We start from the raw sequence: 17,939 nt of genomic DNA on the forward strand, positions 1-17,939 counted from the left end.
TTCCAGAGGACCTGAGCTGAGTTCTTAGCACCCACATTGGGCAGCTCACATCAGCCAGTAATTCCCGCTCCAGAGAATTGGATGTCCTCTTCTGGCCCACAGGAACCTGCGCGCGCGCGCGCGCGCACACACACACACACACACACACACACACACACACACACACACACACACACACACACACAAAATATTTGGAACTGAAGAGTTGGCCCAGCGGTTAAGAGCACTTGTTGCAAAGGACCCGAGTTTGATTCCCAGCCACACATGGAGGCTTACCAACTCTTCAAGCACCAGCGTGTGTGTGGTGCACAGACACACATGCAGGCAAAACACTTGTACACATAAAATAGTAAAAATAAAATTAAGTCGTCTTTTTTTTTTTTTTTTTTTTTTTTTTTTGGTTTTTTGAGACAGGGTTTCTCTGCGTAGCTTTGCGCCTTTCCTGGAGCTCACTTGGTAGCCCAGGCTGGCCTCGAACTCACAGAGATCCGCCTGGCTCTGCCTCCCGAGTGCTGGGATTAAAGGCGTGCACCACCACCGCCCAGCCGTCTTTTTCTTTTTTAAAAGAAGAAAAGCAGAAGAGGAGGCTGGTGTACATATTCAGGCAGTGATGTTAGCAGCCACCATCTACTGAGAGTCAGGAAGTGTGTTCCAGAAGACCTGTGTCATCCCTCTCCTGTCCCTTCTCCTCCCTTCTGCAGGTCCACATGAAGGATGTCATGTCAGCACTGTGGGTTTCGGGGCTGGACTCCAGCTACCTGCGGGAGCAGATGCTGAACGAGCCCTTGGTACGAGAGATCGTCAAAGAGTGCAGCAACATCCCTCTGAGCCAGCCGCAGCAGGGGGAGGCCATGCTCGCCAGCTTCAAGCCCAGAGGCTACTCAGAGTGCATAGTGACCATTGGAGGGGAGGAGAGAGTGTGAGTGTGGAGGGCCTTGGGAGAGGGGTGTGTTTTGAAGTGTTTAACCATCTGTAGACTACTGACTTCGACAGTGGATGTTATGAGCAGAACTGTAAAACATCAATTATGTATTATTTCCTTAGTTCACGGAAACCCACGGCCGCCATGCGATGTATGTGCCCTCTCTACGACCCTAATCGGCAGCTGTGGATTGAACTGGCTCCTCTGAGCATGCCAAGAATTAACCATGGCGTTCTTTCAGCAGGTGTGGTATGCGCTGACCAAGTCACATGTCATCTCAGGGTTATGCAGATAACACAGATGTGATTTTGCCTGGTGTGGTACCACACGCCTTTAATCCCAGAACTTGGGAAGCAGAGGCAGAAGGATCTCTGTGAGTTTGAGACCAGCCTGGTCTACATAATAAATTTAGGTCAGTTAGGGATATGTAGTTGCATACTGTCCCTGCCCCCCAAAAAAAGATGGGGGTATGGCTCAGATATTGGTCAGTCAGTAGAGCATGAGACTCTTAATCTCAGGGTCGTGGGTTCGTGCCCCACATTGGGTGCCAGATGTTGGTGAAATTATTATGGCCACTCCACGTAGTTAAAAGGATATTTATTTAATGGTGTAACTCACAAATTAAGTGATAGGTAGGTCGCAGGGTCTAGAAAAAATGTATCACAGTCCAGCGGTGTTCTCTGGAGCTCTGCTCAGTCCACCTCCACAGCTCAGGGTCCCGGCACAGAGAGAGCGCACAGAGAGAGCGCTGGCCCATCCAGCTCTCGGGTCTCCAGGCACCTCCCCTGGCCCCGCATCGTAGGCGTGACAGTTGCCAGAGTCTCAATGGGGGTTGGAACTTCCAGATCCAAGCTGAAATGACTACCCACTACACTCAGATGGCAGAGTGCCCTGGGTCTGGGCTCCATCACCACCTGATATGGTGGCATATGAGTTCCAGGGACCAGATTCAGGTTGTCAACCTTTGCAGCAAGCTCTTTTACCTGCTAAGGCATTTCGCCTGCTCTTTTTCTTCTTCATCTGTTTTGTCTCCCCATGTTGCCTCTGCTCTTAGAAGTCTCGTCAGGCACGTCAGACCTTTCCCCTCTGTTCTCTGCTTCTGGCTTTGTCTCTCTGTGGCAGAGTTAATGACTGCTTTTGGTTTATCTTCAGTGACTTTTTGGCTCTGAGAATCTACTATTGCGTCCATGGGATGTTTTGATTTCTGCTTCTCTGGGAATCTTTGTTCGGTGTGAGGTCATTTAGTAGTTGTGTGTTTTCGGGGTTGTTCGGTGTGAGGTCATTTAGTAGTTGTGTGTTTTCAGGGTGGTGGCAGGTGTTGCTGCTTTGACTTCTCTGGTTGTCCAGTACTTCAGGTCTTTGCAGCAATGTTGGCTTTTGCTCCTGAACTCCATGAGAGCACGTTTCTTGATGTGCCTGAGAGGCTGTGCTGGATGCTCCTATTTGTAGGAATAATGAATGCCTTGCAACATGACAGGTAGTCTGGAGCTTGGATGAAGGTGCTCTTTTTCTTCAGTAGAGGTTTTACAGGTGTTTCTGATAGTCACAGGAAAATACTCTTGTTCCAAAAGTGAGTTCAAGCTTGGAATTTCCTAGACAAGCAGGAGGTTTAAGTCAGTTAAGCTGGCCACAGTGGGAAAAGGCACTTGCTACCACACCGAGGACCTGAGTTCGTTCCCTGGGACTCACAAGTTGTTCTCTGACCTTCATATGTGATCCATGACATGTGCACATACACATATACACATACACACACACTTGAAATTTTTTTAATTTTAATTTTTTGAGAATGCCATACATATGCCATACATATAAATATAATGGTACATTCCTGTCTTTCCCTCTGCTCTCTACAACTCTTCCATGTCCCACTATGACCCCATCTCAAATGAATGACCTCTTCTGTAAGTATATATATATATATATATACAAAATCTCCTGAGTCAGTTAGTGTTGTCAATATGTACATGTGTCTAGGGTTGACCATTTAGGATTGGGAAACCTCTCAGGGGCTCATCCCTGGAGAAAACGGATTCTCCCTCAGTAGTCATTGACTGCCTCTAGTGCGTCATCTAGAAGCATGTGGAGCCTTACGAAATGTTTCCCATCTATGCTGGCGGGCGTGAGGACTGCTGTGGTCTTGTTCAGGCAACCAGATTGACAGTTCACTGGTGCAGCTTCCCTGTCCTGTCTAAAAGACACTGCCTTGCAGCAGCTGTCCTAGCCACCTGTCCCCTACAGTCTTTCCACCCTCTCTTCCATGATGTCCCCCGAGCCTTAGATGCAGGGCTTGTGTTGTAGATGCCCCAGTTAGGGCAGGGCACCCCTCGATCATCTCCTTCCTGCGTTTTGGCCAGTTGTGCTCTCTGCACTAGCCTCTGTCTGCCACAGACAGCAGCAGCTTTGGGGAGGGAGAGCCGCACTTACCGAGAGAGTGTGCATCGTGTCAAATGTAATTTTAAAAAGCAAGTGAGTACCGGTTCCAGCTGGCCCACTTACTTATTCTTTCCCTCCCCCATTTTTACAATGTTGGGAATACAACTCCAGACCTTGTCTGTGCTGGCCATGTACTCCATTACTGAGCTTTCCTCCGCCACTACCCGAGTAGCAGGCTCAACAGTGAGTCTTGTGTTCTGTTTTGAATGTCAAGTGCCCTGTGCCGAGTATCCCTGTGATCCTGAGAATAGATGTGGACTGGAGGCCTTATGCTGCTTGAGACTCACAGAGCTAGGGAATAATGTAATGGACTGAGGTGGCCCTGAGCTGCCTGTGACGAAAGAGGGGCATCACCTTTCTTCTCCTCATGTAGGGTGAGAATCACCTCAAAGACTGTTGACTGAAGTAGAATGGCCAGAGTGACTGATAAGTTTGGATCTGTCACCGAGAAACAAGAAGACTGTCGGGGTTGAGGAGGGAGCTCTGAGTGCGCCATAGCACATGCTGAAGGTGTCCTGTTTGTCCTTGTGCTTTTTTTCAGAAGGGTTTTTGTTTGTGTTGGGGGGCCAAGATGAAAATAAGCAGACGCTGAGCTCGGGAGAGAAGTATGACCCAGACGCCAACACATGGACTGCTCTTCCTCCCATGAATGAGGTACGGTGCAGCTGGCCTCCGTGGTGTGTTTCTTTTCTCCTTGGCACTTTTATTGGTGTGGGTCTAGTGTAGGGAAAGAAGAGGCAGCCTGGCCTGCGCCTGCCTGGAGCCCTGCTTCCCCTAATCTCCCTCTCCTGCCTCCCCCCCCCCCCCCCCCCCCCCCCCGCCTCCTTCTGGCCTCCTGCATAGCACCACCTCCCTTACTGTTGCCCACTGCCTTCCTTTCTTTATGGTGTTCCCCACCTCTGCACACGCTGGTTTTTCATGTTCCTACAGAGACTCCACAAGCCAGGGATTGTTTCGGTTCTGTTTGGGCTGCGGGTGAATGATAAGCACCTCATACTTCTGGAATTCCTGATAATCTGGCATGCCCCGTCCTCCATGCTGCCCATCCTGGCCACAGATAGTCTACACTACCTGGCTTTTGTTGTCTCTCACAGTCTCCTGCCTGCCCATAACTGCACAGAATCAATGCCACTGAGTCAGTTGTCTTGGGAGGTAGGCGTTCTTCTGAGTTCTGTAGGTTAAGCTCAGCATCTCTGCTGATGGGCCTGCATCTTTTGTCCCTGGTCCTGAGCAGTGACTGATCTGTCTGTGGTGCTGAGGAAGCCACACATAATGAGGAGGTGTTCCAAGGAAAAACAGTATAAAGAAGGCTCCTCTTTGCTGGAATGCTGGAATAAAACAATGTCTGTGACATTTAGTACATGTGGAATATCCACTTTCTCCTACAAAGGTTTGTGATGTCTTTCCAGGCAAGACACAACTTTGGGATCGTGGAGATAGATGGGATGCTGTACATTCTCGGAGGGGAGGATGGTGACCGGGAGTTGATTTCCATGGAGTGTTACGATATTTATTCAAAAACCTGGACGAAGCAACCCGACTTGACCATGGTTAGAAAGGTGAGTGCAGGGGGCTGGAGAGATGGCTCAGAGGTTAAGAGCACCAACTGCTCTTCCAGAGGTCCTGAGTTCAATTCCCAGCACCCACATGGTGGCTCACAACCATCTGTAATGAGACCTGGTGCCCTCTTCTGTGTACATAATAAATAAATAAATCTTTAAAAAAAAAAAAAGAAAGAAAGAAAGAAAGGTGAGTGCAACATCTGCTGCATCTGGCTTCTTTCCAAGCTGACTTCAAAGTCAGTGTCTCTTACTGGGCTCGGTTGTTGCAGTGGGAAGGAAGGAAGGATTGGTCGCCCCTGGGGCCTCACATAGTGCTCCCCAGCACAGCTCTTCATTTCCTAAGCCTGCCTTTGAAAAATGCTGGGAGGGTCAGGCTCTAGGATGCTGGCTCTCTCTGTTGGCAGCTCGACTTCACGTCAGCAGTCACATCACAGGAGAGAGCCTGTGCGAGTGTCCGTCTGCCTCCGAGCAGCAGGGCTGTGTTGCAGGGTCTGTAGAAGATACTTGGTGGCTAGCCTGATCTCTCCCATTGCCGTGGCTGCCTCCTGCGAGCCTCTCTCACTTAGTCTCAGGTTACAGGCAGAGCTGTCCATCAGTCCATCTGGCTGTGACTCTGGTTCATGTCATGGATATCCTGTCTTCTCTTACTGTGCACCCATCCAACTAGACAATTGTGACAGCAGTTGAGCAGCTTATTGGTCCAAAACTCTTATTTCTCGGGAGCTCAGATACTGATTAAGGGAGATAAGTTCTGGAAACTCCCTTCACTCCCCCGTCTCACCCAGTGTGGTACAAAACCCACAGCTTGTGCATACCAAGCTAGTGCTGGGCCACTGTCTACATCCCCGGTGTTTAAAAGCTCTTGTGAAAAGTTAGATTATGGGGACATCACGAGGTAAACGTGGGGCTCAGTGGGTAAGGTGCTCGCTGCCAAGCTTGATGACTGGAGTACTGGTGCCAGAATCTACATGGTGGAAGCAGAGAGCCATCAAAAAGATATTGTATAGGATTATGGGCTGGGGTCCAGTGTGATGGCAGAACACTGGCCTGCCATGTTCAAGGGTCTGGGCTCCATGCCCAGCATGGCCCCACAAGAAGTAAAGAAAGTATAGTTATGGCTTCTTTGCCAAAGATGGAAGAAGACTCCTTTTCTGGGGATTTCTAGTACGTATCACCAGTTCTTTCCATCTCTGAAGCCCTGGGGGGTCATGAGAGGGGACGTCATTGTTTGGCTGTGAGGAGTCGGAACTTGTCCTACATGTGACTGCTCTCTGGTCACTTGCTCTCTGTTCATCCAGTTCTGATGACAAATGGTACCTCTCCCCACCACTGTTTTTTTTTTTTTTCCTTTCAGATTGGCTGCTATGCAGCTATGAAAAAGAAAATCTATGCCATGGGTGGAGGATCATATGGAAAACTGTTTGAGTCTGTGGAGTGTTACGATCCGCGGACCCAGCAGTGGACTGCCATTTGTCCACTGAAAGAGAGGAGGTGAGGCGAGTGTGTGCCTGTCAGTGTGCTACTGTTGATGTATCTGAAGCCTCCGAGTATGGCGTCTCGGAAAACAGAAGGCCCATATGCACGTATAACATGGCATTGCAGTCACAACAAGAAGTAAAGACTGGGGAGGTGGCTCAGTGTTCAAGTGTGTGGTGTGCTGCCCAAGTGTGGGGACCCGAGTTCAGATCCCCAGTACCGGAGTAAATGTCAGGCAGTCCCCACACTGGAAAGGCAGAGGCAAGGGTTCCTGAAAAAGCTGGCTAGCTGGACTAGCCCTATTGGCAAACTGTGGGTTCAATTGAGAGGCCTTGCCTTAATGAATAAGGAATCCAAGAATGACTACAGACGTCAGCCTTGGGCCTCCACGTGTGCCTGTACACATAAAGACAAAAGCAATTGGATTGGGCATGGTGGCACATGCCTGTTATCATAGCACTTGAGAGACTACTGAGGCAAGAGGATTGCTGTGAGTTCAAGGCCAGTATGGTCCACACAGTGAGTTCCAGCCTACCCTGAGTTCGTAATGAGACCCTGTCTCAAAAAGACCAACAACGGAAGAACGCGGAGTAAGGAGTTGGGGCTGAGGCCCTGAGGTCTAAGCCAGCACCTGTGTTCTGTGGCCCTGCAGGTTTGGAGCAGTGGCCTGCGGGGTTGCCATGGAGCTGTACGTGTTTGGAGGAGTCAGAAGTCGAGAGGACATCCAGGGCAGCGAGATGGTCACCTGCAAGTCTGAGTTCTATCATGATGAATTTAAGAGGTAAGCAGTCTTGAGGCTTCCGCCCCGGTTCTCTCCCTCCATGAATTGGACAGTCTCAAGGCCCTCACACCTGTCCTGGCCCTCTGTGCTTCCAGAGATGTGTCTCAGCTTCCAGTGACTTCACTGAATTCTGTTTCGGGAGTATGACCAGTACATGTTAGATGTTTTTTCAGTGACTTCAGAAGTTGGTAGGTGCCTTGGTTGCTTTTCTATTGCTGTGATAAGACATGATGACCAAGGGAACTTATAAAAGAGCGCATTTAATTGGGTTTACAGTGTCAGAGGGCTAGAATCCATGACAGTGGAACAAAGGCATGGTGGTGGGAACAGCTGAGAGCTCACATCTTGATCTGAAAATTGGAGGCAGAGAGAGAGCATGGGAATGGCCAGTCTTTTAAAACCAAAAAGCCCACCCCCAGTGACACACCACCTCCAGCAAGGCTACACCTCCTAGTCCTTCCTAAACAGTTCCAATAACAGGGGATCAAGTGTTGAAATATATGACCCTAAGGGGGCCATTCTTATTCAAACTACCATAGTAACTTAAAGAAACATCATGGAACCTGGAACTTAGCACACACTTGACCTTAGTAGCTTATAATTGGTCACTAGCTTTTAGGGTAAAGTTTTTATTATTATTATTATTATTATTATTATTATCATCATCATCATCATCATCATTATTATTATTATTATTATTTTGAAACAGCGTCTCTTTATGTAGGCCAGGCTGTCCTGGAACTCAGTATGTCAACCATGCTGGCATCAGTACTCAGAGACACGCCTATTTCTGCCTCCCAAGTGCTAGGGTTAAAGGCGAGAACCATCACACCTGTCCGTAGGTGGCCTTTTATGACAGGGCCTTCATCTGCTTTTTCTGCTGCTGTCCGCCCAGAGGCTCCACACTGAACCCTTGGCTAGCTCAGTGCCAGGCTGCCTGAAATGCCCCTTGTCCTTCTGGTTAACTTGGTCCTTTCCAAAACGACAGCTTACCTGTTAAAAGCCTTCATCTGCCAGGCTCAGCACACTCCTCAGTCCTTGATCCCGAGTACTCTGAACATCTCCCTGACTGTGTAACTGCTACCGGGAATGTATATAGGGCAAGGTCCATGTGGCCAGCCGTATTATCCTCCAGCATCAAACCTGGCTGGCATCAGACACTCCATCATATGTCACTTAAGCTGGTGTCTGAGATACTGAAACACTGACAGACCAGAAATGTTTCAGCAGGTAAAGGCACTTGTCATCAAGCCTGATGACCTGAATTTCAATTGCCTGGACCCCCAAGATAGAAAGAGAAAACTGATCCCCGCAAGTTGTTCTCTGACTTCCACACAGCTTGTCAGTCATCACACACACACACACACACACACACACACACACACACACACACACACAGTAAATGAATAAATGTAAAAAGAAAATCCTTTTGGCCAGGGGAGGGGCGAAGGTGTCTCTGTAAAAACGTCTTGGCTGTCCTGGAACTCGCTCTATAGAGTTCCTCGAATTCACAAAGATCTGCCTGCCTTTGCCTCCCGAATGCTGGGATTAAAGGTGTGTGCCACCACCGCCCAGCTTAAGAAAAACCTTTTTAAAAATGCCTGGCAGGCCACAGCGTCCTTCTCTGGTAGGTCCTGTTCCCTCCTCTCACACACTTGCCCATTCCTAAGCACGAGGCAGTGTTCTCACTGCAGTGGCCTGTTCATTTCCCAGGGGAAGATCGTGCTTGATCTTATGTGCTTCCGTCATGTAACCAAAGGGGGGCGCCATAAGACAGCGGCTCTTTTCCTGTCTTTGAGCTCGGGGTGAATAATGAACAGATACAGGGTGTTAGACATCGTATAAATGTTGCCTGATCCATCACGTGCTTTCCCATTTAGGATATGATCAGAGATGCTTTTACTTCCCATTATTAGGGTAGACTGTCAGGGGAATTTACCAGACAGAAAATGAGGCAGTTTAGACAGTGTTTGCTGTGTGGGGGAGGGCATAAAGGATGTCAGAGGAGAGGCGTGTTACGTTTCTTCTTTGATGTGCCAGTGTGGGGGCTGCTTGCCGCAGTAGGAAACGGTGTATTAATCTCTTGCCCAGATGAGTGTAAGACAGTCTGTCCCGCTGGATTAGCAGGCAATGGCAGCATGTTTGGCTTTTGATAAAACACTGACACAAACCTTTTCCGTGACGACTGACTCAGTGTGTAGTTAGCGTGAGCTGCAACTTGTCTGAAGTCATTTGCTTACGTTTTTTATTCTTTTTTGTCTGTTGGCGGGGGTGGGACTCCATTCTGACTGTCCAGCTTCCTGGCTGTCCCGGGACATGCTTGGTATTCCTACCAGTCAGGCTGCTGCATGTCTGTTGTTGATGAACTTGACTACCTGTTCTCAGTACGAAACTATGGCCCTGTGAGTAAAAGCAGTGCTCCTTTGTTCCTGTGTGTTTATTTCTATTTGGTTTGTTTGGTTGGTTAGTTGGTTGGTTTGTTCTGTATTTAATCTTCTTCCTTGAGGGTCTCACTCTGTAGCTCTGACTGACCTGGAACTCTCTGTACAGTTCAAGCTTGCCATGAGCTCACAGAGATCTGTCTACCTCTGCCCCTGCATCATGCCTGACTTTACATTTATTTTTTATTATTTATTTGTGTCTGTGTCTGTGTGAATGTGTGCTCTGTGTGTGTGCTCAGGGAGGTCAAAAGCGGGTGTGAGATCCCCCGAAGCTGTCGTGACCACCAGATATGGGTGCTGGGACCCGAACTCGGGTCCTCTGAAAGAGCAGTCGGCACTTTTGACCACTGTCCACCTTCCCAACGCCGCTCTCGTATTTCAAAGGGGCTGAGGGGAGAAGCGGGTCAGTGAGCAAAGCGCTCTCTGCTCAACCATGCGGGTCTTCATTCTGTCCCAGCACCCGCATGAGAGCCAGGCGTGGCACTGACCTACACACAAGTGCAAGTACGCCATCACACATGAATACATACACAGACACACACAAAAGAAGTAAAACCCTTTCCTTAGTTAGGGTTTCTATTGCTATGAAAAGACACTATAACAACAGCAACTCTTACGCAGGAAAAACATGTAATTGAGATGGCTTGCTTACAGTTCAGAGATTCAGTCCATTATCATCAGCACGGGACATGGTGCTGGGGCTGGAGCTGGGAGTCCTACATCTGCAGGCAACAGGAAGTGGTCTAAGACACTGGGCATGGCTTCAACATATGAGACTTCAAAGCCCACCTCCACAGTGACGCATTTCCTTCAACAAGACCACACCTACTCTAATAAGGCCACACCTCCTAATAGTGCCACTCCCTTTGGGGACCATTTTCTTTTAAACCACCACACCCTTCATCTTAAAAAAAAATTTTTTTCACCAGGCAGTGGTGACGCACACTTTTAATCATAGCACTCAGTAGGCAGAGGCAGGCGGATTTCTTTGAGTTTGAGGCCAGCCCACTCTACAGAGTGAGTTCCAGGACAGCCAGGGCTGTTACACAGAGAAGCCCGGTCTCACGGGGGTTTTTGTTGCTGTTGTTTTCAGATAAAATGCATACATCTGCAGCCTTTGCGTTCCCAGGCTCCCCGGTGTAGTTTATAAACAGTAAAGCAGCTGCTAAGACTTCCTGTCAGTGACACACAGGACGCTTGCACATTTGTAAAACACTGAACATGAGCAAAACCAGATGCTGCACAGTCGCTGCCCGGGCTCCTCTGTTCCCCTCTGAGGCACCGACACTGCCCTGTCCCATTTTCCGTGGGAGGACACCAGAGCACAGGGGGGTGAGCATGCAGCAGACCTGGCATCCTGGCTGCAGAGTCCTCCAGTGTACCCACCCCACTGGCCTCACTCTGTTCCCGTAAATGCTGGCAGAAAGACACCGCCCAGCAGTGGGGCCGAGTTCCCGGGTGAGCTCTCTCTGCATGCTGTGGAAATTGCTGCCAGACGAGCAGTCTGCGTTAGATTGCAGACCATTCAGATTGTAAGTAATCTCTTGTCTTTCCTGTCTTTGTTCCCTATTTTTAGGTTAAAACTTTCCTGGAAAAAATGCCCTATCTTACTATTTTCTGTGGTTTCTGAATTTTTTTAAAAAAAGGCCAAACCTTACTCCCAAGTCATGGTAATGACACATGGAGACATGTGGAAAGCAGGGACTTCTCTCTTTCTGGAAGTTCCTGTGTCCTTTGCTTTGTCTCTCTGCTGTCTTCCTAGTTGTCCCCACACTCTGACAAGGTGCCCTCGGGTCTCTCACTCTCATGTCACTGCCACATTTTACCTTTCACACTCGACAGGGGGTCTCCTGGGCACCCACCCACCTTCTCTCCTGCTGCACCCCGCTGTGGACTCTCTCCACATCTCAGAGCAGTGCTCCACACACATTCTCCCTCCCCAGGTTTCTGCACCCCGCTGTGGACTCTCTCCACATCTCAGAGCAGTGCTCCACACACATTCTCCCTCCCCAGGTTTCTGCAGGGTGAGTGCCCTGCTGTGCTTAGTGTCTGCTGAGTGGCCTGAGGCCCGGGCATCTCTGTGGCCTCTTCCTTTCCCAGGGAGTCCTGGCCTTTGGCTTCTGCCTGAGTTTCCTGCCTTGACACGTGACCCTTGTGTTACCTTTGAAGCTGTGTGTGCCGCCGCCGCCGCCGCTGGCGCCACCTTTTCATCTTTGAGTGTACAGTTGAATAGGGATGCTTGACACCTGGACAGCTGCTGCGGACCTCGGGTTGAGGGCCATTGTGGCAGGAAGGGCTAAGTAAATCCCTGGAACTCTCCTGCCCTCCAAAGACGAGAAACCCATTGTATCCCAGGGGAATTGGTAGAAACAGTGCAGGCGTGTGAAGCCTGTCACCCCGTTCAGTTCACTGAGAGAAGGTAGAAATGGCTGGGCATGGTAGAACACACTATAACCCTGGTACTCAAAAGACCAGAACGGAAGAACCTCTAGTTCAAGCCAACATCAACACCTACTGAAAACTTAGGACGCAGAGTCGGGGAGGAAGGCAGTGTGCAGTGTCCTCAGCTCTCTAGGGTGCCTGGGTTGTCCAGATGTGGTGTGTCCTGGGTTGTCCAGATGTGGTGTGTCTTTTCATCCCAGGCCTTGCTCTGCAGCTGTTGAGCTAGTTGCTGTTTTCTCTTCATCCTATTTGCAAGGACCTACAGAGAAGTTCCTCTGCCTCAGTCTTAGAAGGTGGGGCCAGCAGCTCACCTGTGCAGCCATGTATGACCGTGTGTTGGTCATTCTGATATCCTGTAGAAACTCCACACTGCCTGCCCTTGCTGACCATGTCATCCCATTTGGATCTGATGGTTGCAAAGCAGAGTTCTTCAGCTGCCTTAGTAAGACTTGGGAAGGTGTGAGTAGGGACATGAACCCTGCTCGTGACCTCATCGCTCTCAGTCACGGTCTAGCCTGGAGGCAGAAACCACACCAGCAACCTAAACAGAGAAAATGCAATAATGTATATAGTCATTGACAAGGGATGGCAGCGGGCATTGGGCTGGGATATGGCTAAGCAAGGAGAATTCATACTTAATGTGTGAGGCCAAATTCCATATTCCTAGCCCCAGCAAACCACCCGATCATAAGCTGGGGATGTGGCTCAGAAGAGAGCATGATGGAGCTCTCAGGCCCATCCTCTGTATAAACCGGGGATGTTGGCCAGCACTCATGAGGTAGACGGATCAGAAGTTAAGATCGTCCTTGGCAGCTTAGCACATTGGAGACCAGCCGAGGCCCCGTCTCACAGAAAGAGAAAGGAAGAGGGAAGGTGAGACAGAGAAGGGGAGGGAAGGGAAATATGGTGGGGGCTTAGCTTTGTTTTATAATCTTGGACCATTAACTTGGTTCCTTGTTTCTTGGAATTCAAAATAAGGAAGCTACCTGTTTCGTAACAGTCAGGGAAGCGTTCGTTGGAATGAGTAATACTCCATGTGAGATGTTTCTGTGTCGGTGGTTGACCTCAGAGTTCACTCACCTGCCACCCTGGCTCTTTAGCTGCTGTGCAGCAGAGTGGGTAGGCAAAGTGTCCACCGAACTGCATGCACCGTCCTGGACAGTGGGGCCTCAAGGCCGCTTAGGCACGGGCTATGATTTGGCATGCCTGTAAGCTATTAGTGGGAAATGGGCCACGGTGTCCTGAGTGAACATCACTGCATGGCAAAGCCTGGATTTTATCTGTCTCATGAAAGTCAGAGAACAGCCTTTGCAGGAGTTGATTCTACAGGGTAGATTCCCAAGGATCAAACTGAGGCAACAGGCTGAGCAGCAGACACCTCAGCAGCTGAGCCACCTCTGTTTGCAGTCGTTGTGTATATTTATTTATGTTTAGGAGTGCTTTGCCTGTGTAATCCGTATACCATGTGTGCCTGTGGAGGTCAGTAGAGGGCATCAGATCCCCTAGAAATGGAATTTCAGATGCCTGTGAGCCACCGTGTGGGTGATGGAAATTGAACTTGGATCCTCTGCAAAAGCAACAAGTGCTCTAGACCACTGAGCCATCTATCTCTCGAGCCCCTGCAGTAATTTAGACTTCTAGAAAAGTTTCAGGAAGTCAAGGCATTCCCATAAGCCATTCATGTAACTTCTAATGCCAGTGCCCGCGTTGACCAGAGTACAGATGTCAACGCTGTTCAGTACCAGCTGAATTACAGACTGCTCAGTGTCACCGCTTTCCACCAACGTGTCCCTTGCCTCAGTTCAGCCTGGGGTCCAGTTGCCGACAGGAGCTGTGTTTCCTTGCTGTCCCTTAGCCTGTGATAGCCCCTGTCTTTCCTGACTTTGATACTTGAAGGTTAATCAGGTTTTTGGTTGGGTTTTTTTTTTTTTTTGTTTTTTTTTTTTTAGATTTTTTTTAAGGGCTTATCTTATTTTTATTTGAATGGACATTTTTGCAAAAGAAGGTACATGAATTAGCCAGTAAGCTCATGCCAAAATACCTAGCATAGTTAGACTTTAAGGAAATTCTCACTGGCACAATGGCACAGTCTTCAAAGGACTGAGGGCACCAAGACCCAGTGGGCACGAGCAGCTGGGATTCCCAGGCCTCACAAACTAGAAAACAGAGCAGCATTGTATTTGGGGTAAGAGGGACATTTTCTCATCACTTACATGGCACATGCCCTGTCTGCAGAATTCAGCAGTTCTATAAGTCCACCAAAACCAGAACCAAACAAGACTCATCTAATGTCCCTGACCATTGTAGCTACAGCAGCCCAAGCCAGAAGGCGTCCAGGTGAATGCTAGCAAGTGTGATGGGACTTTAGCACTAAGCATACTCCTGGGCTGTAGAGATAGATACTCAGTGGTTAAGACGTTTGCTGCTCTTGCAGAGGACTGGGATTCAATTCCCAGCACTCACATCAGGGAGTTCCAGGAGTTTTGACTTTGACCTCTGACCTCCGTGGGCACTGCACTCATATGCACATACCTACACACAGACACACAGATATACACACACAATTAAAATTTTAAATTGGGGGGAGCAATAGTATGTGAGTGATGTAAGCCACACATGAATGAGTCCCAGGAGCTGTGGTGCTCAGCAGAGGCAGTCCCACTCTGTGGGCGTCACTACGTCTGAGCCTTTGCTGTCCGTCTGGACAGTAACCACAGCCAAGGGTCCTGCAGGTGGAGTGGGGTCAAGAGGGGCAGTGCCAAGTTGCATTGTACCTCTTTGTCTTCCTGAGCATGCCATTCGTCCTTTGGTTCCCTGAGTTGTGTCTGTCGGCCTTGCTTTCAGGTGGATCTATCTTAACGATCAGAACCTGTGCATCCCTGCCAGTTCGTCCTTCGTTTATGGAGCTGTCCCCATAGGAGCCAGTATTTATGTTATCGGAGACCTTGACACAGGTGAGCAAGCTGCCGCGGTTTCTTGGGAACGGCTCCCGGTGGCTCAGGTGCACCAGCTCAGCTCTGCTCCCTCTCTGGGTTTAGGTACCAACTATGACTATGTGCGTGAGTTTAAGAGAAGCACGGGTACCTGGCACCACACGAAGCCGCTCCTGCCATCCGACCTCCGACGCACCGGCTGTGCGGCTCTGCGCATAGCCAACTGCAAGCTCTTCCGCCTGCAGCTGCAGCAAGGCTTGTTCCGCATCCGGGTCCATTCCCCTTGAAGAGGAAGAGGAGCCAAAAGCGAGATCCTGCCCCAAGCGCATCACGTGGCTGGACGTCAGCAAGTGCCGAGAAGCAGCTCCATCTTGCTGTGTGCTGGGTTTCAGTATGGTTACTCTTCGGTGGTTTTTTAATGCTTAGAAGCTTGGCCTTCTGCTCTTGTCTGGAGACCATGTAACTGTTGAAAAACTACCCGGGAGGAACAGTTCCTCCAGCCTGATGCATTGGTAAACCGTGGAGGCTAGTGAGTGTCAAGAGGAGGGAGAGGGGGGTTGGTGTCATGGGAAATATCAAAGTTAAAGCCCTAAGGTGCATTTTCCCAGAAGGGAACTCTTACTAACTGTGTCCTAGTGTGTGTGCTGTGGTAAACAAACAACAGAATCCATATATGCAAACCAGTGTACCCAGCAGACAAGGTTGTCCTTGTACTGTGTGGAGGGGTAGAATGCCTGTCCCCACTCAGTAAACTGAGGCTCGTGCCAGTTAGTTCCCATTCATTACTAGTGCTGTCTAAAGACTCTTGAAGAACTATATTCTGATGAACTGAAACTGAGATAAAACTCCTCTCTGGCCACAGTCTGTCTTAGTAAAGACTCAGTCACCCGAGGAGCTCAAGTCTGCAGCCCTGATGTGAGCTTAAAGGAACGCTCACCGTAAAAGTCCCTGCGACATGAGAGAGTTCCAGGCGGGCACTGTCAGCTCGGGAGGGAGCTTGTACCATTCTTCCTTTCCACCTGGAAAAGCAAAACCACTTTCTATACTCCAGGCTATTAGCGCAGAGGAGATTGTAGAGTTGGGCAAATGATAGAAATCTGCTGCAACTAACAATAATGGAACACTTTAAAAAAAAAAAACAAAGCTGTCCAGATAATGTACATAGGGATCAAAAACTTCATATACTCTGTCTGAAAGCACACTGAGTCCTGTTTACTGCTGCTTAGAACTTACAGACTTGTCTTCGAATGCAGGTGTGTTTAGAATCTTGTCTGTGTGACAGGCTGCTCCCACTGGTAGGAGTTTTAGATGAATTTCACTCCCAGTAATGTTTGGCTGGTAGAATAAACTACCTCAACTTAATTTCATTCTCTTCCCATTAGTGTCCTCTACTCTTTCTCTCCTTCCCATTCCCATAGTAAAGAAATTCTGTAGATGGTGGACTTTATCTTGTAAGATAGTCTGTTTTCATTCAGTCTGTGCCACCTTGGTGGGAAATCAGGGACTTGAGTGCACTCCATTACTTACTTGATAGTGTGAGCTGTATGCAATATCGAATTTCTTGTCAACTTGATATAGAGTTCCTCATTTCTAATTGTTTTCTACAAGTTTCTTTAGAGAATGGCTAGAAGAGGCAACATTATATCTTAGTGACTGCTCAATGTATAAGTACATCCTTTGGTTATAAATTGGAGAACAGAAATTTCTTCTAGAAACTTCCTATGTGGGATATTTATATACAATGAAAATGCATATAAAGCATTAATCCTATTTTCCCGCCTGTGGACCTGAAAAGGCATGGCCTCTCTGCAGGGATTTTCCTACACTGTCTTGAGTGATTGGCACTACAAAAAGTTGGGAAAAGAAGCCAAAGGGTAGATGTAAAGAGGGCTGGGAGTGGCGCCCTCACTCTGCCTTGGCCAGAAGCAACTTGGCAGGAGAAGGTCTAAGTTTTTATCCTTTGCTGCAGGTCAGACATGCCACACATTTATGCCATCCGGTCAAAGTCAGGCTTGGGTTGTGTTTCGTATAAGCCGTGTTGTTGGTACGTCTCCCCGTTGGGGAGCTTCCATCAGAGAAACTACAGCAGAGGAAGCACTTTCTCCTGTTGCTGCCGTGATGGCTGCAGAGGAGAGAAACTGCCAGAAGGACAAGTTGACTTTGGTGAAATACCTGCATAGGACAGAGCCATGACCTGCAGAGCAGAGAGAAATCGATATCAGGACAGCTGGCTAACTGCTCTGTTTTGGGTTTTGATGTTTGTTTGTTTATTTGTTTGTTTGTTTGAACTCCTGGAGTTTTAAAATTCTTCTCAGTCTGCTTCAGGTCTCTCCAAGGAGAGAGAGTTTAGAGTCATGGGTCCAATGGTGATGTCACTAGTGACTGTTGACTTGGTCAGTTCACTTAAAAACAAACAAACAAACAAAAACAAACAGGTTGTTCAGTTCATTGACACTGTAGCTGCAGAAATTGTTTTATAAAATAAATTTGCAACTTAATATGGGATGCAATAACAACAAAAGCTGCTAAGTGCCAAACTATTATTTTTAGGTGAGTGAGTGAGTGAGTGTGTGTGTGTGTGTGTGTGTGTGTGTGAGAGAGAGAGAGGGGGGGGGGGAGAAACCATCCTGTTGAAAAGCAGGGCTGTATTAATTTTATTATGACGTTTCAAAGTCAGTCATACCTCCTGTACCTACTCTCTCTTAGTGTGGAGAAGTAGCTTGTAGCTCCCGTGGCGCAGGCTTGTGTTCTACAACTCCACTGGTGTCTTGGTAAAGTCGGAGTGAGTGGTCCTTCCCTTCTCGGTGAGGCACTTTGACTGGGTATATGTTGTATTTGGCAACTGAGGCTAGATCTTAACATCTGAAACGCAAACATCTTGGGAAGTGCAATTTCTTTTCATTGGAAGGTCATTGTCTTAGGCTGCAGTGGTGGAACCAAGGTACT

General features: G+C 48.6%; 1 protein-coding gene across 3 annotated transcripts in view; it reads left to right on the forward strand.

Moving 5' to 3' along the window:
* The window catches only part of Gan (gigaxonin), a 47,964-nt gene extending 31,609 nt beyond the window's left edge, over positions 1 to 16,355 (forward strand). For 2 of the 3 annotated variants that reach the window (XM_006986344.4, XM_042277754.2), the window contains 8 exons: positions 702 to 919; positions 1,045 to 1,166; positions 3,900 to 4,012; positions 4,768 to 4,917; positions 6,275 to 6,411; positions 7,049 to 7,177; positions 14,905 to 15,014; positions 15,099 to 16,355. In XM_006986344.4, coding sequence (XP_006986406.2) covers positions 702 to 919; positions 1,045 to 1,166; positions 3,900 to 4,012; positions 4,768 to 4,917; positions 6,275 to 6,411; positions 7,049 to 7,177; positions 14,905 to 15,014; positions 15,099 to 15,280 — 1,161 coding nt within the window. In that variant the 3' untranslated portion in view covers positions 15,281 to 16,355. Of the gene's footprint in view, positions 1 to 701; positions 920 to 1,044; positions 1,167 to 3,899; positions 4,013 to 4,767; positions 4,918 to 6,274; positions 6,412 to 7,048; positions 7,178 to 7,272; positions 7,366 to 14,904; positions 15,015 to 15,098 lie in introns of all 3 variants that reach the window. The other variant, XR_013051328.1, reaches the window with a different exon arrangement.
* Positions 16,356 to 17,939: the final 1,584 nt, after the last annotated feature.

Source organism: Peromyscus maniculatus, chromosome 5 (genome assembly GCF_049852395.1).
Source record: "Peromyscus maniculatus bairdii isolate BWxNUB_F1_BW_parent chromosome 5, HU_Pman_BW_mat_3.1, whole genome shotgun sequence".
In the NCBI taxonomy this organism is placed as follows: Eukaryota; Metazoa; Chordata; class Mammalia; order Rodentia; family Cricetidae; genus Peromyscus; species Peromyscus maniculatus.